The 24,934-nt window shown below is 30.0% G+C and overlaps 5 protein-coding genes across 5 annotated transcripts; 2 read left to right on the forward strand and 3 right to left on the reverse strand.

Annotated features, from left to right (window-relative positions):
- Positions 1-526: 526 nt before the first annotated feature.
- Positions 527-3,568, reverse strand: LOC111686571 (general vesicular transport factor p115). Its single transcript, XM_023448941.2, has one exon. It carries the CDS (start codon positions 3,418-3,420, stop codon positions 802-804), a length of 2,619 nt encoding a protein of 872 aa, XP_023304709.2. The 5' UTR covers positions 3,421-3,568; the 3' UTR covers positions 527-801.
- Positions 3,569-3,854: 286 nt separating this feature from the next.
- On the forward strand, positions 3,855-6,591 carry LOC111686575 (protein DENND6B). The gene is made up of 2 exons (XM_023448944.2): positions 3,855-5,132; positions 5,305-6,591. Exons 1-2 carry the CDS (start codon positions 3,972-3,974, stop codon positions 6,121-6,123), a joined length of 1,980 nt encoding a protein of 659 aa, XP_023304712.2. The 5' UTR covers positions 3,855-3,971; the 3' UTR covers positions 6,124-6,591.
- A 683-nt stretch (positions 6,592-7,274) lies between these two features.
- Positions 7,275-9,320, forward strand: LOC111686573 (protein ABHD18). Its single transcript, XM_023448942.2, has one exon. The coding sequence runs from the start codon at positions 7,524-7,526 to the stop codon at positions 8,883-8,885; it is 1,362 nt and encodes a 453-aa protein (XP_023304710.1). The 5' UTR covers positions 7,275-7,523; the 3' UTR covers positions 8,886-9,320.
- A 3,472-nt stretch (positions 9,321-12,792) lies between these two features.
- On the reverse strand, positions 12,793-15,888 carry LOC111686574 (histone H4 transcription factor). The gene is made up of 3 exons (XM_023448943.2): positions 15,065-15,888; positions 14,611-14,927; positions 12,793-13,488 (listed from the first exon to the last, which is right to left on the reverse strand). Exons 1-3 carry the CDS (start codon positions 15,846-15,848, stop codon positions 13,096-13,098), a joined length of 1,494 nt encoding a protein of 497 aa, XP_023304711.2. The 5' UTR covers positions 15,849-15,888; the 3' UTR covers positions 12,793-13,095.
- Positions 15,889-18,952: 3,064 nt separating this feature from the next.
- On the reverse strand, positions 18,953-19,961 carry LOC111686570 (60S ribosomal protein L36). The gene is made up of 3 exons (XM_023448940.2): positions 19,902-19,961; positions 19,607-19,734; positions 18,953-19,316 (listed from the first exon to the last, which is right to left on the reverse strand). Exons 2-3 carry the CDS (start codon positions 19,727-19,729, stop codon positions 19,092-19,094), a joined length of 348 nt encoding a protein of 115 aa, XP_023304708.1. The 5' UTR covers positions 19,730-19,734; positions 19,902-19,961; the 3' UTR covers positions 18,953-19,091.
- Between the last annotated feature and the right edge of the window lie 4,973 nt (positions 19,962-24,934).

Raw genomic sequence — 24,934 nt, forward strand, 5'->3', positions numbered from 1 at the left:
AGGTGCGCCCCCTTATGGGTAGTCCGCCAATTTATTACGAAGTGTTTACAAAGATGTTGAAGTTATTCTTGCATAATTTTAAGATTCTTACTGTAATAGTTTCTAAGATAAACGGAGCCGCGCCCCTAATGCTAGACCGCCCACTTTTTGTCCTAAATAATCTAATTGACACTAAAGTGGCTCCGACATTTTGAGGGCTTTTACTGTTATATTATTTCAAATATACGGATTTTATATTTTCTTAAAACTTCAAAATAAAAAGTTGCCTATTACCTATTCCTGACCTATATATAAGGTAGATAGATGGATATGGGGAATTTTATGTCAAGTGACAGTGAGCAAAATAAATATCTAATTAAATTTCGCTAGGACCAATGGATGAAAAGTAACTGATTTGTATATAACCCTGTTTGACCAAAATAACCAGCCAAGAGCTGCCGGACAAGATTCGAACTTCATTCCAGATCGATTTATTGAGTTGAGTCACTTAACACGATTTGCCCATATTTAAAAACTTTGAAGAATGGAATACAGCACCTAGTGCATTCTTTTGCGCATTTTATTAATGATTCAAATTAGAAGAAAATATACTTCAATAAATAATTGTATGTAATAATTATAATATTTTTATTATATTAGGTACTTAAAATTATTTTTTATTTTCGTTATATGTAAAACACCTTTAACTTTAACACACAAACTGCATACATATGCGTAGGTTATTATAATTTATCCAAAGCCAGGCTTCAATTCTATTACAAAACATTAGACATTTTTTTATATTTAATAATGTTAATATATTTAAATATTTTGCATATGTGAAGGACTTGAATTTTCCATAGAATTTGTAATAACTGTTGTCTGCTCTGGTACATTGACATTTACTTCAGCTGATACAAGTTCTTCGGTATCGTCGTCATTAACATCATCTTCCACAGGCAGACCAGCTGCTCTCATTTGATCTGCATAGCGTTGAATTTTATTTTCTTGATCTGTTAGTAATTCTAACAGATCTTCTTGATCTTTTTGTAGTTTATGATGATTTTCATTCGCTAAATTGGCCGCTTCAATGGCCTCATGTAAACGTTTTCGCATAGTATCAAGTTCTTGATTTAGTCGTAAATTTTCGGTATAATAAAGATTTGTTTGAAACTGGGCAGCATTAAGAGCCTCTAAAGTAGCTTGATTTGAGGCCGAAGGTTGGTTAGTATGGGTATTATTTTCATTATTGGGTGTAGAAGAGTTAGTGGAGGAATCATTACTTTTTAAAGCAGACAATTGAGCTTTTAACAGGGTATTTTGATCGGTTAATTGATGATTTTGAGTTTGCAGTTCGTTTAGTTTTAGTTCTTGTTCAGCACTTTTTAACTCTAGTTTTTTTACCGTATCCTGTAGAGATGTAATTTGTGTATCCAGTCCTCTTATTATACCTTTGTATTGAGCTACTAAAGCCGAGGCCTCAGAACTCAATGTAAGTTCTGTTAGCTCTACGCCATTGACATCAAAGCCTGTCACAAGTTTGACTACTAGAGCTTCAAGACCTTTAAAAAGTTTGCAGTACTCATAATCCAATAAGAGTTCATTGGCAGATTTAGCTCTAATTTGTGGTTGTTTACAGGCTCTGCTATAGGCTTCATGACGTGAAACTTCATTTAGTTTATTGCAAAAATTTTCTTGCCCTATTCTTTTTATTATCAATTGGCAAATTTCATCCCTCTTCTGACCAGCTAGACTATTGTCATTGAATTGTATGCAAAGGCCCATAAGAAAAGCACACAAACCCTGTACCAAATATTCATTTTCATCATGTTCATTGCCACTTATCTGAGCGGTTAAATAAGCCATAGTACCCTGAGATTGCAACAAAGTCTTAACTGCAGTTGGACAATGAGCCAACCACATGCTTAACAACATTAAAAGACCCACTTTACTTTGCAATTTGTACGATTCTTGTTGTAAGAGATTTGTACATTGTTCTAGTAAAGTTATGGGTTTATGGCCACCAGGAGTAGCCAGCAGCACTCGCAGCAATTCCTCCTTTTGGGCAGTATTATCTACCAGAGTATGCATCAAAGCTACTGAAGAAAACCAATTAGCTAAAGAATCGGTGGAAAATAAACCAGTACATAAAAGTTGCCCTGTCGAAAGACTAGAAACATCTGCAGCGGATGAAGGTAAAAGTGTGGAGACAACAGCCTGTTGACCGCTGGAATTACGATATAAATAACATTGGAATGAATATAGTACGGAGCAACGTAAAGCTAACATTTGTTTCTCATTAATCATGGACATTAGCAGCACAACAATAACAGGTCTGGGAGGTGTGCTAGGTGCCATAACTTTACTAAGCTGATCTTGATTATCCGCATCACCTCTCACCACTTCAGCTACAGCATTGATAGTTTCCGTTAGAATATCGGCAGGTACACCACTACCCATTAAAATCTCACACAAAGCTTCCAAAAGCTTTGATTGTTTCATGGCCTTCTGACACGATGCCACCACTTGTTGCTGATTACTAGGTGTGACTAATGACCTCACTACTTGTAACATACAATGAACGTTTGACATTTTTTGTGGGGCCCAACCCTGTTCTCCCTCCACCTCTCTATTAGTTAACTCAAACATGGGAGCTAAACGTTGTATATAAGAGCCCTCCTTGAAGAACTGCTGATTACTAGAGTTGTTCTTTAGCAAATTTAATAGTAGAATCAAACAGTCTTCTACTACTATACCACCTTCCGCACAACCTTCGTCACGTATAATATCGAATATCTTATCGAAGGCATTTTCAAATGCGACTATTTTTTGTATATTAGAATTACCTTTAGTCAACTGGATAAGCAGCAGTAAGGCATCGTTACGTATAATTTCTCTACTATCTGACAACAAATCCATTAGTTTTGAGACACCCATGGGACTTACTAGTATATGTTCCTGTAAATCTTTGGTTTTGTTTTGTATCAATGTTGTCAAAAGTTGTATGGCGGCACGTCTGACACGATAATCATATTCCTCCAAACATCCCATAACTAATGATACATGTTCGGGATTCTTTATGAACATCTCGGTAAATTGTTCACCCACATTTACTGATACCGCTGGATTATCGGCCTCTTCATCAAATTCCTCAGTGGCCACTACATTACATAGAGTATCCAGTGCATACGATATTATTTCACAATCTTGACAGTCATTTTGCAACACTGATACTAACGCTGGCATTCCTTGGGCTCCCACCTCTATGCGATATTTCCTTGAAAGAGCTTTTAAAGCACGACAAGCATCACGTCTATCTTCCAATAAAGTTGAGGAGGCTGCTCTATCTACCAGTTTCTCTACTGTCTCTGCAGGGCTAGGTTGCTGACCCGGTTCCGTGGCTCCCAGCACAGTTTTAATGCCACTTTTTAGAAAATCCATTGAGGGTTTCGTAAATGTTCACAACTTTTTATTATTAATCGTATTATAATAATTTTACAAAGAAAAACAAATTCAAATAACAATTTGCCAACAAATTGGTTTTTTCTCTTTTTGACTTCTCCCACTTTGCTTTTTGTACACGTCTGTTGACATTTTCAAAAAAAAAGAATATGATAGTATAGAAGTGTTGCCAGATGTTGAACATTTTCAAAGAATATTATTGTAAAAACTGTTTCATATTGTCTATTCAATTAAATAATTAAAACTGAAAAAAGCAAAACAATTACTTTGTTTTTATTTAATTTTTATTATTAAGTTTTAAAAATGGTTACTGTTGTTCTGTCATTTTTAGCCTTAATTATTTTTCTTCTATTCTTTCAAATCTGGCTACCTTGTATTTTCTTGTCATTGTTATTTTATTTTGTTTTGTTCATTGCTTCATCGATAGCAAAATGTTTTTTTCGTACGTTAATTAACAAATTGTGAATGAAAAGGGAAAGTTTATTTTACATCAAAACATTAAAAAAATAGTTTAACATCAAATATACAATATGGATAATGCTGGAGATCAAAGGAGAATGCAATCAAACGGCAATAATGCCAGAAATGATAATGCTCTAGAGGAAAATATAACAAAGGTGATAAGAAAATCTCCTGCAGTTTCGTTGTTGAATTTGGATGATATGGAGGCGTCACCGAATGGTATAACATCGACAGATTGGTCACGTTTATCTCAGTGGATACAATGCATGTGCATAGTAACGTTTGATTTGAATTTGGGCCAGGCTTTGGAATTTGTTTATCCCACAGAGTTCATACCAACAGAACAAGAAGTTACTAATATCTGTTATATGGCATTTCCTGATTCCAATTCAGGTTGTATGGGTGATACCAAATTTCATATGCGTCTGAGAATGTCTCCAGACACGGGCAGAATGGCTACGACCAATCAGTTTCGTTGCTTCAATAGCGATTGTCCGCCTGCTTTGAAAGCAGACCAATCTCATTATTGGGGTTTTGTTTACTTTCGCCAAAAACGGGATCCCAACTTACCTCGAGGCTATTTTCAAAAAAGTTTTATTATTGTGACCCGTCTGCCGTTCTTTAATCTATACTATGAAATGTTAAGTCTATTGGCTCAAAAGTATTTTAATGAAGGTGAAGAAATATTAAAACAAGCCTGCCGACAAATCAATACCGAGTGGCCTGCGCTACAGGTGGGTGTCACCTATAATTTACCTCTCTTCGAACAGTGTTATCAAATTCTAATACCCCGGGCAAGTAGTCGTAAAACCTCCTCTCACAATGACAGTCCCGAAAACAGCTGTCCCGATAAGATAGCCATGTACAAACCTATTTCGGTTAAAGTTATTGCTTCGGTGAACGAAGTTGAATTATTTCATAGTTTAAGTTTTATCATTGATCATATGTATACATTGTGGGAATTGGTTTTAACTGCTGAGCCTATTGTGGTAGTGGGTACCTCACCGGCCGATTGTTCACATATGGTGCAGACTTTGGTAGCATTAATTGCTCCGCTAGAATATTGTGCCGAAGCTAGACCCTATTTTACCATACATGATAGCGAATTTAAAGAATTTACACGAGAATGTGGAAAAGTGCCGCCTTCTTTGATACTTGGTGTAACTAATCCTTTTTTTATAAAACTATTAAAAGATTGGCCTCATATGCTGCGTTTGGTGGACAATCAGGTAAGGTTATTTATTGCTAATAGTAGTTTTAATAAACAAAATAATTAAGTTTATTTAAGAGTTCAAAGAGATTTCAAAATGATGGATAGGTGTCTGGAAAACACAATTTCTCGGACAAAATAAATTATTGTATAATTATTTATTAAACAAAATTTAAACTAATTCCTTTCAGCTCAATATACAAAAACAACAGCAGTTGGCATTAAAGAATGCCCGAAACGCCAGCTCTGTAACATCACTCACCAATACAGGACCTCTTAAAATAAACAATTCTATACAATCGACTGCCTCGTCTTCCGCAGGCCTCGCGAACAGTAGCAGTGAAGGATCAACACATGGTTTATACACAAAATATAAGCCATTTTTGAAAAAAGATAAAACTCTTATTAAAAAAGTTATGCTTGGTTTAAAAACTAAAAGACCAGAACATGTACAAACCGCACTCCTCCGGCGTCATCTTTTAGAATTAACACAAAGTTTTATGATACCTCTGGAACGTTATATGGCATCTTTGATGCCACTACAAAAAGATATAAGTCCATTTAAATCCGCACCAAATGCAAATGCTTTTAAACTTGAAGATTTTCTTGCCACTCTAGAACTTTCGGGTCCACATTTAACATCACCTCTAAAGGGCGATTGGAAGGGTCTATACCGACGTTTCTATAATTCACCTAATTTTCGTGGTTGGTATGATTCACGCCACAAAGAGCTACAACTTACCTTACAGGATTTACAGCTGCAGGCACTATCCGAAGCCAACTTAGAACTATGGGCTCGTGATAAACAAGAAGTGGAAATAATTGACATGATTTTAAAACTTAAACAAAAACTGAATCTCTACAATGATAAATTGGCTAATGAAACTACAGGAAATTGGATTAGTAGTAATGGTAATACAGCAAATAACACTCGTGATCAAATACTTGCTCAGATTAATTGTATGAAAGAATTGCTTCCCAACGATTTAAAGAACGTCGTCAATATATGATAAACTGAATAAAATGATTTTGATTTGTTATGGCCGGTTTCAGAGTTTAGCCTAAGTAGCGAAATGGTATTAAAGTTTTAAAAAGATGATGCTAAATCATTTCCTCCCCATAAAACCGGCCCATAGTGTTTAATACACTACAATTAAAATACATAGTTTAAATATACACTTGTAAAATTTTAATTTGTTATTTTAATGTTTTCTAATATTACTAGTTAAATCTGTATGTATGTTTTATTATTATATTTTTCAAATTTAATGTTATGAATAAAATAATTGTATTTCATGCATAAGTTTTATGTTATATGTAAGTCTAATATATACTACATACATAATAAATATATATTTTAAGTTTACTTTTTTAAAATTTAATTTTGTAATTAAAATGCAAAAAGTTTGGCATTGAAATATTCTAAAGAGATTATTAAGTAATTGTGACAAAATAAATTTTAAAATTAATTTATTTAATAATAATGTTTTTATTAATTTAATTTATTTTTTGGTGTGATTTAAAAGCGTTTTTATTTAGAAATTATTCGGTAACTCGGGAATTTTTTAATTGATGTCGGTAGATTTTTCAAAACATTTCAATCTATATAAATCCATAAGAATGTTTCCGATATATTTATTATTTAATACCCAAGACTTTATGTTTTCATTGATTCCAAATACTTGTATAAATATTCTAAATTAAAGAAAATTCGATTTATAGTCCTGAATCCGAAATAGAAATTTGTTTTTAGGGAAAGAGTCGAATTTTGTATCAAGGTGCTTTATTTTATATCAATCGAAAAATTAAAACTAATTCCTTAAGAATTATATTAATTATCCCACTTACCACTTCTTTCGTTTTAACACAAATTCTTAAATAAAATAGACAAATCCATGCATTCTACGTATAAATCATTAAAATCAAATACTTTTCCTTATCTTTCGAAGATAAATGAGTATATATTTTACATTAATTGGCTGCAAGATGTAGGGCTTCATGAGATCGAACATGACCTTCATATTATTATTCTGTTTATTTTTATCATTCTATTTTGCACTTTCATTTATTGCGATTTTTCTCTTTATCTTTGCCAGGGTTACACTAAAATGTATTCAAAACAGTGTTGCATATAAAAGTTATTAACCACAACAGGTCCATATGTAAATATTTACAATTTTGCTTAAAAATACTAAAATCTATATTTTATTCTAAATCGGGGTTTCGTGATCGGCGTAAATTAATATTTGAAGCGTAGAATTATGCTAAATTTTGTATTTAATGGATAACAATTTCATTGCAAAGAGTTTGTTTACTTCACACGCTTGCGTTGTTTTCCGGGTTTGGAAAGACAAATTGCCTCTGCAAAAACAATTTATATAATATTAACGGGAAACAAATAATAATAATAATGCCTCCCAGTAAATTAGATAGTATATACCGCCGTATGTTAATAACCCGTTTCTTTGAAAGAGGATGGGGTAAACCGGAAAATTTACAAAAATTATTTCAATTTCGCAAAATTATTTCGCGTCGTGATACGTGTTTTCCTTTAGTACCCAAAGATTACCCAGTACAAATTGTCAAAGAAGAGAGATATCCCGACTGTGTGGTATTGGAAGGACATTTCCTTACTCCTTTGGAATTACATCTACCAGGTATAGTGCCTAAGAAAGCACAGACCGCTCATTTCCAAGTTGTTTTACCTAATCATTGGCAGGATAGGCATCAACCAATGTGCATACACTTGGCAGGAACTGGTGATCATTTCTTTTGGAGACGGCGTAATTTAATAGCAAAACCTTTGTTAAAGGAGGGAAACATTGGTTCCATAATATTGGAAAATCCATTTTATGGTACCCGCAAACCGGACAATCAAGTACGTTCTAATCTTCATAATGTTTCGGATATATTTGTAATGGGCGGTTGTCTTATACTAGAATGCCTGGTCTTACTACATTGGTGTGAACGTAATGGCTTTGGGCCCTTGGGTATAACCGGTTTGTCAATGGGAGGACATATGGCCTCTTTGGCTGCTACTAATTGGCCGAAACCTCTAGTACTAGTGCCTTGTCTTTCGTGGTCGACAGCTGCTACAGTTTTTACCACGGGGGTTATGAGCCAATCGATTAATTGGGATATGCTGGAGACCCAATACTATTCCGATGGCAAATACTGTGAGCGATTATCAAAAATGGTCACGGTCATTGATGATGCCTTTATGGCAGGACAAAAATTTATACGCAATTTTAGCCAATCTATGATTGAACTAGAAGAAGATATTAAAAACTCAAAAACCAACAATTTACCCAACTCGAAAAATACTCCTGAAGATAATCACTCTTTAACTAGACTAATGAAATACATACTACCCACGACTAGTAATGATAATAAAATAAATATAACGAAAATCAATTGGTGGGAACGTGAAGCCTTACAGTTTATGCGTGGCATGATGGATGAATGCACGCATCTGAAAAATTTTTCCGTACCCAAAGAAACTTCTCTAACAATTGCGGTTTGTGCCAAAGATGATGCTTATGTGCCGCGCGAAGGTTGTACGGGTTTAGAGGATATATGGCCGGGAGCAGAAATTCGTTATTTAGATGCTGGTCACGTGAGCGCTTATGTTTTGTATCAGAAACTTTTTCGATCGTGTATTATAGAGGCATTCGAAAGAGCGAAGAAGTTGGAGACCGGTGTAAATAATGAAAACACAGACAACAAACTGACGTATCATCAACTTTTGGACAAATATGTAAACGCGTTGTAACAGTGGCAATATTTAACCTTTTTATATAGTGTAATTTTTTTTCTTAAAAGGGCTAGTTTTATAGGAAATTCCATAGTTTATTATACCTTTTGAAATGCTGTTTTTCAGTTTAGTTTATTTTTGTATGAGCCATGAGCAGTATAGATATTACACAGGTCAACAGAATTTTTAAAAAGTAGAACTCCAGTGTTCAAATTATACACTTCTACAGGAAAGAGCTGTGTTGGCCATATTTGAGACATTATAGTAGCACAAGGACTTTTATAATTTTGTTATATCATATGCATGTCCAATCTGTCGAGTATAAAACAAAGATCTAAATTTTTTGTATCTTCTCCCTTCTAAGAGATATAATATTTCCATTATTTCACGGCAAACACTTCGAACGATATCTCAGTTAATACAAGATATTTAAAATTTGCTGTCCAGTGTTATCAAAATAAAGAGTTAAAATCTGGGGATTTATTTGTTAAATTCGAAAGAAAACATTCGACTTTTTATCGAATCAAATTACAACAATTGGTTGTCATTAATAAAGGCTGATTAAAAGTAAGACTACAATATATACATAGAAAATTGTTAGCATTAACATAATAATTTGCTTGTGTTTTACAAATTTTACTTTACATAACATTAACAAAAAGTACACTTTTCTAAAAAAAATTAGTCACGTTTTCAATATTTTAAAACTTTATTTAATTTTAGAAACGAAATAATCACTAACAATTGTATCTTTGCAAACGTTACTATAATTTCCTATTCATATATTTATTTAAATACTATTTCTTTAATTTTTTTCATAAATTCCATAGTTTTGAAATTACAAATTTTGACAATGCTAGTAGCAAAGCTGCTCAATTTTTAAAATAGTACTGAAAAGCAGCATAGCTTGTTAAATCCATCATAATGTATGTGCATGGCACTTTAAACCAATTATTATTAATTATAACAAAAAATAACTAGCCCTAAATATTTATTTACATAAACAAATATGTATTTTATTTTTTGAGTTTAAATGTTTGTTAATAAATCTCGGAAAATGTTATATATAATTTTTATAAAAATGATGTATTTTTTAAGATAATTTATTCCAATACAATATTGAAAATTGCTATGCACAATGTGTCATTTACATAAATAAGTAAGTTATAGAAGTTTCTGATTTAAATTTAATATCGTATCAATAACTAAAACTAGTAAGAAATTGTAAATCGTCAAATAGTTATGAACATATTTATTATGATTTGATTCAATATAACGATTTCATTGTTTATATTAATATGTATATTATGGACCTTTAAATCATATCTGGAATAGAATTTTTTATGTCCTGCTACATTACGAAAATCTGAAGATTTATGCTTTTTAAAACCAATCTAAATCAAAATTGGCAAAAAACTACAAATCCATATTCATCCCATTGTATGAAGTCTAGGGGAAATAATTGACCGGTTTTAACCAAAATCAATACACCAAAAAATCCAAGGAATTTGTTAAGGTTGTTACCTTAACAAATTCCTTGGAATTATCTTTAAAATTGCAATATGGGCAATTCCTGAAGAAGTAAAACCCTTATAACTTCTGCATTTTTGATTGGTATATGATCTTTTGTAGCACCAAAGACGAAGACTGTTGAAAAATTTTGAAATCGGTCTATTTTTACAACTCGCCGCCATATAGACGGACCCGAAAATATCACTCATAATTCTGTTAATTAGTATTATAATTAACAGAAATATGAGTGATATTTTCCCTTCAAAAATCTGGAGATCTAAAATGTCTTTATAACGATTTGGACCTCATTTGACCCTAGTACCATTCAAAGTTAAATTTCACAAAAACACTTAAACGTCCGTAACTCACCCACAGGGTATTATTATTTTCATCCATAAGGTTAACTCTTAAATTTGTTACACATATTGATGAAAATTATAGTACTAGGTAAATTTTCTAAAAGATGTTGAGTTTTCCCTAATTAATTTGTCACTTAAAAAACATTAGGTAGGCATGTTATATATCAATGGAAAGGTAATTTTATCTATTTTTCAAAACTGTATATTCGTAAGTATTCGCGGAATACTTAAAAAAAACGATAAAAAATGTTTGTTATTCAGTTTTTGAGAAGATACAAATTTTTCAAATTGCAATAAAAATTTTATTTATGAATATTTTTTAAAAACATTTTATAGTTAGGTAGATTTTTTTACTCAAAATCCAGAATTAAATAAAAATTTCGAATTTTCTTTTTAGAAATCCCGGAATTCCCAAAAAAGTTTTAAAAAATCCCAAAAATGAGATTTTTTGGTTTTTTGCCTATTATATCCATACCAGGGGCGGGTCACTATAATTTGATATCGACTATGTGATTTGAGAATTTTTGCTCAAAATTGAATTTTCCACAAAAAATAGGGTTTTTTTTTTGGATGGACCTGGTCCCCTCGGTATCAAAAATTTTTAGGTTTTGTTTCATTTATCGTATTTTATGTAAATTCAGCTTTCCAAAAAGTATAAATTCTAAATACATCTTCTTAGAAACTTTTTAGATAACTTAAAAAGAAAAAGATACTTTTTTCCCAAAAAAATGGCAAAAAATCGCCTTTTTTAATTTTTTAAATTAAAATGTCCATAACTTTGGACTCAGTCAAGATTTTTACATTATTCTTTCACTGCTTGATATATAAACTTGTTATTAAGCGAATAAAAGAAAATCGGGAATATTTGGACCCGCTATTATCAAAAAACTAAAGTAAGGACGGTAAAAATTTTAATTTTCAAATGCGAATATCTCCTAGACTATAAGAGATAATTTATTGCTACGACTCAAATGAAGAAATAGAGTCGTTTTAAAAATTTAACATAGCCGAGGTGTCCTAATTTGAGGACACCCCGCCGGGCCCCTGGTTGGCCTATAAGGTCCAAATTTAAAACACCTCCTCTTTGTGCATACCAAATTTCATTAAAATCGGATTAACCGTTTAGAAGTTACCGAATTATTTCCCTCTTTTTTTGTCCTATACCACTGTGCATCGGTTAAAGTCCCCCGTAATTTGTTCCGAGTTTAATATAACAGCAAGTTCAGCCTAGTTTAACTGAGTAGTAAGAAACTCGCCCTTAATTTTACAAAATCCATACCACTCTGAACTAATTACATATAATGTTAATTTAAAACTATAAATTGAATTTTCTGTAGAATTTTTATCGATAAATGCTTAATTATCGATAACAGCTTAAATTTTCTGTAGTAAAGAACTGCCTACTACTTTATGGATTGCAGTTTTCTATAGAAAATATGTCGATAACTTTAATATTGTGGAGAATTCTTTTGGATAAGTAACACCTTTTTTAACAAATTTTTTTGAATACAAGAAATTTCTGACGAATTTTCTATCTTCGATTTTCAAAAACATACGTGTTTCATCAACGTTTTTTTATCAAAACAATTAAAAATACTAAGGAATTAATGGATATTCGATTTTTATAATCTAACTAATAAAATTTAATTATTTATGTTTTTTGTAATAAATTTATATTTCATATTTATATTTGATTATTCAATGTCATCTGGTTTGTTAAGTTATTTTTAACATTTTACCAGACTTATAATTCATATTAATAATATATATGTATAATATTGTCATTTAACTTATGCTAGGATTTTTGCCAATAGTCAAATTAACAAAAATGGAAAAATAAAACTTTAAGAAATAAAATTAAAATATGAGCATCACACGTAACAAAATGACTTAAATAAAATAAGAAAAAAAATTTGGTTTAGTTGTAGAATAAAATTATAATAATAATGGTGGTTGGTAGCGGCATAACACGTTGAAAACACATGTTTAAATGTCTGTATGTAGTACTAAATTAAAAATAATATAAATGGCAAACTAAAACGTTTCATTTTTTCAATCTTGGTAATTTTTTTTAAATAGTATTTTGGTTTCGTTATGATGATAACATATCATTCATATGTGTAGCTTAAAAATTGCTTATAATTTAACTAACTCTTTCTAAAATGATTAAAGATTTTTATATGTATGTTGGTAATCTATATGTTGTGGTTACTAATAATATGATTTAATAATTGATTCGAACTTTATAACTTTTAATTTTAATAACTAGAAAAAAATAATAATTAAGAAAAAAAAGAGGAATTGTTTAATAATTAAAACAGCCTAAAGAATGAATTTTCTGCAATTGTAGCTATAAATCAATCCAAACAGGGTAGAGATATAACAACTTCACCTATAAGTTTATTATCATTGCTATCATTCGATACAATAATACGTTGGGCGGCATCTTGTTTATTAGTTTTCGAAACAATTTCATAACAACTGCTATCCTGGGTAATTTCAGTTGTTGTTTCAAATGAGTTTGGTGTTAGTATTTGTTCAGTCACCTCAAGGCTTTCGATACGTGTGGTTTCTAAACGATAAAATCCATTTTCATCAATACGGTAGGTAAACCGACGATGGCCGGATGGTAGTTGAAAGTCATGTTTTTTAATCAAATGCGACGATAAAGTTTTGCCATTCTTAAATGGTTTATCACAACAATGACATATGTAGATAAATGTTGTATTTTTGTGAATTTCCAAATAGTGCTAGAAAATAATAGGGATTATATTTCTTTTTACAATATTCATAAAATTACTCATTAATTTTATAAATGTTATTACTTAAAGGAAATAAATATGTATGTATGTAAATTCAAATGTTTCTTATCGTTTAACATAAACTCTATTTCCGCTCAACTTTCGTTTATAACTAAACTATGTACTAAAAATTTACAAAATTTGTTTTTGTCTTAATTTTGTTCACATCAAACGGAAATTTGATAAATTCTATATCTTTGTGTAAAAGAATACATTGATTGTATTAATCTACATTGGAGTTTCTAATAATCAGAATTACATTTGTTATATGTTAGTGCACATCTGCTTATGCTGATCCAAGCAGCTCTCACATATACATATTTAGTAGTAAATTTAAGATATGTAGAGAAAAATGGGCACTCTATAAATCCTACGACAGCATCAACTAAAGGGATGAGTTGGTAAAATCGATAGGAAAAATTATATTAAAAATCTAAGGTTTCAAAAAGAGTTCAGCTTTCGTTCTAGATTTTCCTCGGTAAAAAAGTGTCAGATGTTGCAACGCTTTTTCCTTGTATATGTTGAACCCATTGACCCTTATATACGTTATTAATATACATTTATCAAAAGTTTTCTAGAACAAATTTAGTTTTTTTAACCTTTAATAAATGCTTATAAGACCATTAATATTTTCAAGAGAAATGTATTTAAATTTTATTAAATTACTTTTTGTAGCACTTTTTATAGTTTAATAAATACATTAAAACTTTAATTTAAACTTCTTAAATAATTTTGAAATAATATTAGTCTAATTTAAAAGGTTTAAGTTAAAAATCAACAATTATATTGAAATATTTAAAATAAAAAAGACCTGCATTGTAATAACAAGCAGTAATTGTTTGTATCATCTACTTTATAATTTGCATTGTATCTTATCGATTGTTGGAGATATAGTTCATTCGTATTACGTCACAGTTCAAAGGCAAAAAGGGTGATTTAAAACACATACACACTTATTATTCTCTTTAAATCTTAACATTTGTCAAGGATTAATTTAAAAACTAAACATATAATTTTATAAAGTAGTTTTCCTTTTTTAGCATAAATCAATACATAATTATAACAACTTACTCTTCTTAAAGCTTGAAATGTTTTAACAGCATAAGTACAACCGGGTTCCTCACAACGATGCACCTCCTGACTATGCACCAGCTGGACATGTTGATTAAGATCTGACTCTCGGACACAACGGTATTCACATTCCACACATTTAAAAGGTTTATCCTTAAGATGACGATAACGTACATGGGTGGCTAAAGCACTGGCGGAAGAACAAGTCATATCACACATACTGCATTTGAAACAATTGACATGTTTAATCATATGGGAACGTAATAACTTTTCAGTAGCAAAATATTTAAAACATTGGGCACATTGGTATTTTTGAGCTAAAAATTACAGAAAATCCCCCAAAAAATATTAATCATCACAATATGAAAATTAAGGAAAAAATCAATATTATATTAACTCTCCTCTAAACTAAAAACAAATTGTAACATAAACAACCCTAGATTGTTCTACTTACTATTATTATCTGGTTGACGTCTAAGATGATCAAACAGTGTAGTCTTTGTCCTAAATAATTCACCACAATGAAAACAGGCCACTTGTTTTTTGTTCGAGTGTGTGCGTATATGTTCGATTAGCCGATATTTATTGTCCATTTGTTTTTTGCAAAAATTCCAATTACACTGTATTTTAGGCCTCTCGTCATCGGGCGATTTTTGTATCTCATATTCAAAAGAAGCATGCTGTACAATGTGGTCTTGAAATTCTACAATAGATATAAAGGTGCGCTCACAATCTGTCCATTCACAGCGAAAGTTGGTATTCAATTCAGGTATTTTGTCACATTCTCGTGGTGGAGCATTGCATCGTGGTATTTGGGTATTATTTTCAAGCTCGTACTTACCCAATACCAAAAGACCATTGTAGTAACCATGATAGAAGATATGTCTATGGATCTGCGTTATACACTCGGTGCTATACTCACAGGCTCCCCAAACACAGTTATATTTTCCCTCAGTATCCGGTTTGAGGTTTTCCAAGTGCATTTCGATATGGCCATTTAATTCCCAATCGTTATTACATTGTACCGTGCAGCCAATCCAGCTACATGGTATCGTTGGCAGTTCTATTTTCCTTCTTTTGTTATTGCTCATTGTCAGTTTTGTTGATGGAACAACTAATGATGTACTTTTTTCTTTCAATTTTTTCTCTGGTGCTATTTTTTTGCGACTGCTAGTAGCTAAAATGATTGCTTTATAAATGATGGTAAAAAGTGTATAATTTTCCGCTAGATTTTCCATCTACACCGCGCTCATTTTGTTTACCAAAAAAAAAAAACAGGGTTGTATAAAACATATGGTAGATAAGATTGGGGTTAAAAAAGTGCAGGGTTGCTGTTAGCACGTTTAATATCCCGTTTACACGGTGCTGAATAAAACGATACCATACAAAATTGTAGCTGTGATTACTAATATTGTAAGTAATTCAACTTGAATTATTTATTTATAACCATATTTTTTCATTTATTTTAAAGTAATTCAATTCTTCGTGTGAACTTAGAATGCATTAAGTTGACTTTTGACATTTTTCTTTCAGATAGTCGACTTATACACTTTATTTAATAAAATAGTCGACTTTGACTCAAAAAGTCGATTGTTCATTTGTAAAAAATAAAATTATAGTTGGGCGATACCGATCATAAAATACTCTACATCAGTTATGAGACTAGATTGTGATATATGTTTCATAAGACAGCATTTAAGTTAAATACCTTCGATAAGCATTACTTCGCATCAACAAAAAACCTTCCAAAGAAGCGTAAAACACATAGATTTCACTCTGTGGAAGTACTGAAAAAGACATGAAGAAGTTACTCTTTGACACAGGCTTGTCATAGAAGGGATTCCTTTTTTTGATTCCAATTTCAGTGCATCTGAATTTGTATGTTTTTTTTTTTGGACTTTATTGGTAAATAAAATTGTATTATTATATAATGCAACAAATTTCACTCATATAATATTAACATTAATAAATAAATTAAATTATATATCAATTAACTCCAAAATAAATTTGTTTAACTCCAAAAACATATGTTTTCATTTTATAAAAATTGTTGCTTTACTCTTCTTTGGAAGTCAATAAACATCACTTCTACAGATAGTAAAAAATACACTTAGTTCTTCTTTTGACATGGTAATAAATGCTATTCTTTTGGAAGTACTTAGATTTATTTTTACTGAGTTTGTTTAAATAAATAAATTTATTGGTGAAAAATTAATATAGTAAATCAATGCAGGGAAAAATGTCCACAGGCTCCATATAATTAGCTTATGAATTTACTTTTACATAAAAAGTATTTATCCTGAATTAACATTTTTAATAGGCTTCGTCTTCGGGAAAAAATCGACTTGTGTGTTACAAACTTCAAAACAAACCCCCACTATTTTGTAAAACACTTCACCTTTTCATATAAATTTTTGAAAATACAAAAACAATTTATATGAAAAATGAAGAAAAGGGTTCTATAGTTGAAACGAAAAGTCGACTTTTTGTATTTAGTTAAAAGTCGACTTTTTGCATTTAGTTAAAAGTCGAATTTTCGACCTTTTGCATTATATGAAAAGTCGATTTTCTGACTTTTCGACTTTATGTATTTTATAAACAGTCAACTTTTCGACTTTTTCCGACTTTTCGACTTTTTTCGACTATTTTCGACTTATCGACCTTTTTCAACTTATCGACTTTTTGAATTTTTCCGACTTTTTTCGACTTTTCGACTTTTTCCGACTTTTTGATTTTTTCCGACTTTCTTCGAATTTTTTCGACTTATCGACCTTTTTCAACTTATCGACTTTTTGAATTTTTTCGACTTTTTCCGACTTTTTTCGACTTTTTTCGACTTTTTGACTTTTTTCGACTTTTCGACTTTTTCCGACTTTTTTCGACTTTTCGACTTTTTCCGACTTTTCGACAGACTTTTTCACAGACGATAGTCGAGTTATCGACTTTTTTGGAACAATATAGTCGACTTCGAGTTTATTCGACAAAAAGTCGATTGTTCGATTATTCGAAAGTCGATTTATAGAAACCTAGAAATAACCCCATAAGAGATTATTTAAAATGTCAGGGAACAGATACAAAAATATTAATAACAAAACTTGAAAAATGTTTGACAATATAAAGGGAATTAATTGTGTATACTTTTATACCCTACACCACTTCAGTAGGGAGGTATATTAGGTTTGTGCTGATGTTTGTAACGCACAAAAGTAATGGTTCTACATAAACCCTGATAGTATATAATTTTAACAGCTTTAAAATTTATTCGAACATTATTTCGAAATTAGAAAATGAAAGAAATTAGCCTCGAAAAGAACTAAAATTATATTTTTGTGAATTTTGAGATTAAAAATTTGTTTAAACATTTCTTCTAATTTTCGAACTTAATTTTAAATATTCCAACATAGCATTATAGTGTCATCATGTGTACTCCAGACTGTCAAATTTCAGACAATTCGGGTCACGAGAATTGGTTTTAAAAATTTTTCGAACTTAAGTTTGATTTTTTTTTAAATTTAATTTTTAGTTTTTATGACCCAGAGATTATTTTAAGAGCACAAAAAATGTTTTGAACATAACTTCGAATTTTCGAACATAATATTGTATTGTCATTAGTTGTACTCACAACCGCCAAATTTCAGCAAATTCGGGCTACCGGAATTGGTCTTAAAATAATTTTCCCCAATTAATTTGTCGTTCGTCTGCGTAAGAAATAAACCTATCGCATAGTTCGTTACGTACGACGAATTTCGTTATACGCATTGATTGTGTACATTTTCATATACTCAAGTGTGTTCTACTTCTGACGACGAATATTTGTTGCGAAAAATTCGTCCCAATTGTGCGTATAATATATTCCCATATTCATAAACGCTTAAAAAAGTTACTGATAGTTTATTGTAGGAATTTTGTATAGAAAATTAGCATAATAAACCTAAACTAAGCGATTAATTGAACAGCGCATGTTGATGAATTTTGCTAACAGAGAAAAACTTAACTAACAGATTTTTTGGAGTAGTAGGACATCGCTAAATATCATTGGAATCAATATCTTGTTTATTATAGTTAGTTTTTAAAATTGTGAAATAAATTACAAAATTATAATTATTGTATAAATTCTGATTCAAAAAAGCTGGCTAGATATATAAACGAAATAAGTTAATAGTACAAAAAAAAAACACTAAACACAATACCATTTTAATTCTATGAATGAATGTCGTATTTACTAAAGAGATTACTTCAAACATTAAAATATTGAAAATTTCAAAACAAAACTATATTGAACCACAATATTTTACTATGATTCACACTAGTTGAACAAATAAATACTCAATCGATAATAAAGTTATTTTTTTCACTTTTTTATTTACTGTTTTAGCATTATCACTATTTGTATCTGATAGTCAAAACGAAATAATAGTGTATTATAAATACACTAATTACAAACTCAATTCCAAAACACACCAACACAAGAATTCATTTGTTTACTTGGCGTGGGTTTGAGCCTTTCTCATTTGAGTGAGGATGTTGGACAATTCTTCACGCTTCCTCTTGGCACGGATGTGTGTGCCCAAACGGCGTTTCAAGAATTTCAAGGCACGCTTATCCTTGGAAACCTTCAACAATTCCATGGTTCTCTTTTCATAGGGAGCATGGCCAACAACTTCACGTACCAAATCACGCATGAACTTGGTGTGACGGGTTTGGATCTACAAAAAAGCAAAATAATTTATTATTATTTACAATAACAGCACAATCATAAACAATTAATACATATTTAAATGTAACTTTAACTCAGTGCCAATTTTTTAACCATTATACCATAACAAATTATTTCAGACTCACAAAGCCCAAAAGAATATTGGACCCGCTTGTCTATATAAACAATTATTATATGGTTGTCTGTGAATGGTTTAAATGCTCATCATTGTAACAAAATTTATAACTCGAAATATGTATTTTCAATTTTTTTAAAATCTCTAATTCATGTAATACTTACATTCTTCAAACGGGCACCACGCAAGCCTTTAACTTTCTTGTTGCCAGTGTATTTTACATTCCTGACTTTGGTGGTTTTATGTCCCTTGTTGAGACCGACACAGAGTTCGTAGCGTACTGCCATTTTGGCTAAAATAATAAATAAAAATCACATATTAGTATATAATATAAAAACACTTTTAATTTCTTATTAACAAATATTATGTGGTATTTACTGCATAGTCATTTTTGTTTTTATCCAAGTGATGTTAATAATATTTAATAATTTCTTCACTTTTTTATATTCGTTCACCTACCTTAGCAATTGTCAAAAGGCGGAAAGAGCTTTGACAGGGCATGTTGTTTAGTAGCCATTTTTTCAGGCCGTTTTTACACTACTTTTTGACATTAAAATTGATTTGTAGTTGCCAGATTAATTTTTTTGTAAAAAGCTGATAAAAGCGGTCATTAAATTGTAAAACTATTTTTTGGTATTTATTTAATTATAAAATATAATGATTTCAACAATTCTGCAGAGAGTTCTCTACAAATGTTTTTTTTTCTAAATATCAAAATTTTCCTGGTTACTTTTTTATATGTATAAAACAAATTTTAAGTTTAATAACAGATGACCAAAAATAAATGGATACATTTTCGTATCCCTGATTTAGACTTTGCAATTTCGATTCGAAGTTCCTAAAATACCATCTTACAAAAACGTAGTTATGATCGTAATGCATAACACACACAATCATAAAGCATTGAAATAATATGGAACTGTTTCTTTCTCTTTCTATCTTTAAACTTGCACAGATGTGCAGGGCTTGTTTAGGAAACTTAAAAAGGGTATTGTGAATTGTTTTGATTATTTAAATAATAACATAGCTGACCGAAAAACATCATGGAGATATAATTTAAAAATTATTATAAAGATTTTTGACCTGTATCCCGTTTCTGTATTTTTCTTGTACAAAACAGTTTGAAAACTAGAAATTTAATATTTGTTGTTAAATATTATAAATGTTAACTGAATAACCCTGTTAAAAAAATGGAAGACTATCATATTTTTATTTTTTCTCGATTTGAGAAAAATACATGATAGTGGGTAACAAAACAAAACAGCAAGAAATTCATGTTATGTATGAAGATGAAATTTATGTTATGTATAAGTGAAATTTGTGATTGGAATTAAGTAGGGATAGAATAGTAAATTTAAAAAATTATAATTGTTTAACTCCGTTGCCAAGGACTACTTGCTGGTACTTTTTTTTAATCGGTACCTTTTAAGTTTTCTATAATATTAAACCTAGAAACATGAAATAAGACATGTAGAGACCTGATCGAAAACTTACAAACAGATTTTTTTGTTTTTCTTTCTTTAAAAGCTACTTTTGAAATGTACACTCCTAATTTCTCGATATGATGTATACAATATTTTTAAGACTCCTTATCAGTGCTTACCCTCATTCTATAACACTTACTATTAGGGTAGACAATAAATCTTTGATCATTAAAAAATCGAGAAAGATCTAAGATACTGGAATATCTTGCAGTTCTTACAATGAACGATCATTCATAGACAGAACACGTTATAAGCAATAAAATAATTTGTGGATGGTGGATCTAAAAAAAATAAATCTTTTATGAAGATAAAATTAGTTTATGAATTTTTAACTTATTGATATGTTTTAAAACTGATTTTAAAAAGTTGTTTAGGAACAAAAGTAATTCCTTACCTAATTCTTTTTTTGGAATTAAGTTATATTTTAAAAACTTAACAATTCTTCAAACTCATTCCCTTTGATTTAATTCTCACTAAAGTGTAGGGTATAAAATGAAGAGCTGAAATAAAAATAATTCTCGTGAGTTTTAAAATAAATCTCGAAAATTAGTTGTATAATGAGAGAAATACATAAGATATTCTTCACGAGTAGAAAAATTTCCTACTCAATTCCAAAGTAAATTAATAAAGTAGCATCACTTAAACAGCTGACTATTTTTTTTAACTATAGTTTCTATAGAAAAATAAAATTACTTGTCAAAGTTTGTTTTGAAAATTGTTAGCATTGTTTATGTCGCCATTTTTAAATTGTGTTTTGCAATTTGTTAAAATTTGTGATTCAGATTTTTAAAATATTTGCTGAAAAATACCACTTTTTAATTTCTCGGATTCCGTTTTTTATTGAAAATCGTTGATAAAAATAAACGCAGTTGAAAACTTAGCCGGTTTACAGTCGAATTTAATCCGCCGCCGACATTTTTAATGTCACCTTTTGCCGACGTCAATATTTGTCGGCACAGGGTTCTGGTGCCGGCCATATTGTTATTGTATGTAGTGAAATAGAAAAGTCTACTTTTCAATCCACGTGTTTAAAACCACAAACTTTTCAAGAAAAAACAGTGAAAAATAACAAAAAATTAAAGAAAAACTATTAAAAATCAAACAATATATTGAATACAAACAAAAACAATAAAAATATTTTAATTTTTCGTGATTAAATAAAGGTAAGTTGCGGTTTGAAAAAAATTCTACTGAACGCAACAAAACATAACCTAAACATTAAAAATGAAAAAAAAAGAAAAAAATTCGCATAGTTTATCGAATGGAATTATGGAGAAGAAAATAAAAAAGTGAAAGGAAGCAAATAAATTACAAGAAATTTATAAAAATGTCGCCAACGTTTATAAATAATTTCACAATTGTGTTGAATTTTTACGACAATTTGTGAAATTTATTTAAAGTATTATTTATTGATTGTTGGCCAGGGAGCTGGAGTTATGAGACGATTTTTTTTCAAGGGGGAGGTAGGAGGTAATATATTTTGAGTTGTATATTATCTTCATACCACTAAAAAGTATGATTCGTGTATAGCATAATCAATAGTGCCAACACCTCGTTTTTGGGTTTCTTTTGATGGTTTAAAAACATAAAGAATTAGAATTTTTCTGGACTTTTATTGATAATTGCTTGAAAGGAAAGTTTTTGTATGAATTTCCATTTATGTTGAATTTTATATTTATGTCTATGGATTTTATGTATGTATAGACCTAAATTATGTACCTATATATACATACATTTAAATTTATTGGACAAAGTTCATTCTTAGTCATATTTGTTATTGTTTCTGTTATAATCAGATGTATTTCCAGACGAAAATCATTGTTAGCAATCTACTACAGATGTTTTAAGTGATTGCACAATTTTTTATATAAACATAATAGATATTTAGTTAATATGTTGACCCTTTTGGCTGTTTGCTTTTATTACAGTATACGAATTATCTGCTGTGTTTAAAATTATTCAGAATTCCTCTACTAATTCTTAGGTTGAAGCATAAACTCCTTTAATTGCGTATTATTATTAATCCTTTCTTTTAGGGAAAATTAAATACATTTACACTTTTTCATACAAGTCATGTGTTTTTAGTCTATATTTTTCATTGTGCAAATGTATGTACATCAAAAAATAAAATAATTTTGTTTTTATCCCATTCTTATGTGGTTGTCTGAATTTTCTTCTATTTCTTAGTCTGCACATCTGTCTGTCTGTTTTTGACTGTTTTTTATTTTGTCGGTGCGTTGTTATTTAATTGTAGATTTTTTAAATTTTATTTTATGTTTTATTTATTTCTCATTAATTTAAATTTTTTTGTTTTGTGTTTATATTTTTTGTTTTTGTAGTTGTTGTTTGTTAATCTTAAAGGTAACCTTCAGTGTTGTTTCTCTTTTTTCCCGTGGCATTGGCTTTATGTCATGACATTTCAAGAGTGAGAATTTCGAAAAAATTGAGAGTTAGGTACTTTTTGAAAAATATAAACATTACAACGTGTTTTGAACTAATGTTTCTTTGTCTACTTAAAATGTATTTTTTTTGTTTAACAAACAATGTGTTTTTTTAATTAATACATATTTCTAAGCACATGTAAAGTTGAATATATTTGAAGTATTTGTAAAAAGTATGTATGTATCTGCAACAGAAGTTTTTTTTTAAGTTTATTTAGAAAGATTTTATGATTTGACTAAAATTTTTCATAAATTTTATGAATATTTATTTTAATAGTTAATTTATTTTTTGTATTTCAAATCTTTACCGTAGAACAATCCAAAATATTCTGCTTTAAAGGAATTGTTTAAGAAATATCCTTTAATGTTGAAAGATATATGATAAGTTATTTGGCTCCTTCTATGATGGAAAAAACTTGTTATCGTGTTGCAATTAATAGTGGTTCCAACAATCGTTCCAACGTTATCTGAATTCAGTTCTAGTTATGTTCTAGTTCCATTCTCGTTCAGTACTAGGTCAGTTCTAATTCAATTCTAATTCCAGTTTATTTCTAGTTCAGTTCTATCTCAGTTCTGGTTAAGTTCTATTTCAACTCTGGTTCAGTTCTAGTTCAGTACTAGATCAGTTCTAGTTCATTTCTTGTTCAGTACTAAATCAGTTCTAATTCAGTTCTAGTTCATTTCTAGTTCACTTCTAATTCAGTACTAGATCAGCTCTAATTCAGTTCCAGCTCAGTTCTAATTCATTTTTAGTCCAGTTCTACTTCTAGTTTGGATATAGTTGAGTTCTAGTTTGGATATAGTTGAGTTCTAGTTAGGATATAGTTGAGTTCTAGTTTGGATATAGTTGAGTTCTAGTTCAGTTCTAGTTCGGTTCTAGTTCAGTTCTAGTTCGGTTCTAGTTCAGTTCTAGTTCAGTTCTAGTTCAGTTCTAGTTCAGTTCTAGTTCAGTTCTAGTTCAGTTCTAGTTCAGTTCTAGTTCAGTTCTAGTTCAGTTCTAGTTCAGTTCTAGTTCAGTTCTAGTTCAGTTCTAGTTCAGTTCTAGTTCAGTTCTAGTTCAGTTCTAGTTCAGTTCTAGTTCAGTGCTAGTTCAGTTCTAGTTCAGATCTAGTTCAGTTCTATTTTAGTTTTAGTTTAGTTCAGAAGTAAAGTGCCTGTGATTAATATTCATTAAATAGTTCATAAATTTTAAATTATTTTAAACTAAAACGCATATAAATCTATAAATTACGTTGTAAATAAAGTCGCTAAAAATGTAAAAGCGATGCAACGATTAGTATTTCAAATATTTTCGCCAAAAAATCTAAAATTTAAAAAAATAAATCTACAAAAAAACGCATGATACTAGCCTGATGTGATGTACGAAATGAGAATATCATCAAGTTAAAGAAAATTGAGAAAATATAAATAAAAACAAATTTGTATCGTTTTGAAAAAAAAAAAATAAAAAATACATAAAATTGTATTTCTTTTAGTTAACGTTTTGTTTAACAAATAATTCATAAGATAGTATTCATTAGTCTCTTTTTCTCCTTTAGTATGCCGACAACGATTACGAAATATAGTC

Source organism: Lucilia cuprina, chromosome 3, assembly GCF_022045245.1.
Source record: "Lucilia cuprina isolate Lc7/37 chromosome 3, ASM2204524v1, whole genome shotgun sequence".
Classification (NCBI taxonomy): domain Eukaryota; kingdom Metazoa; phylum Arthropoda; class Insecta; order Diptera; family Calliphoridae; genus Lucilia; species Lucilia cuprina.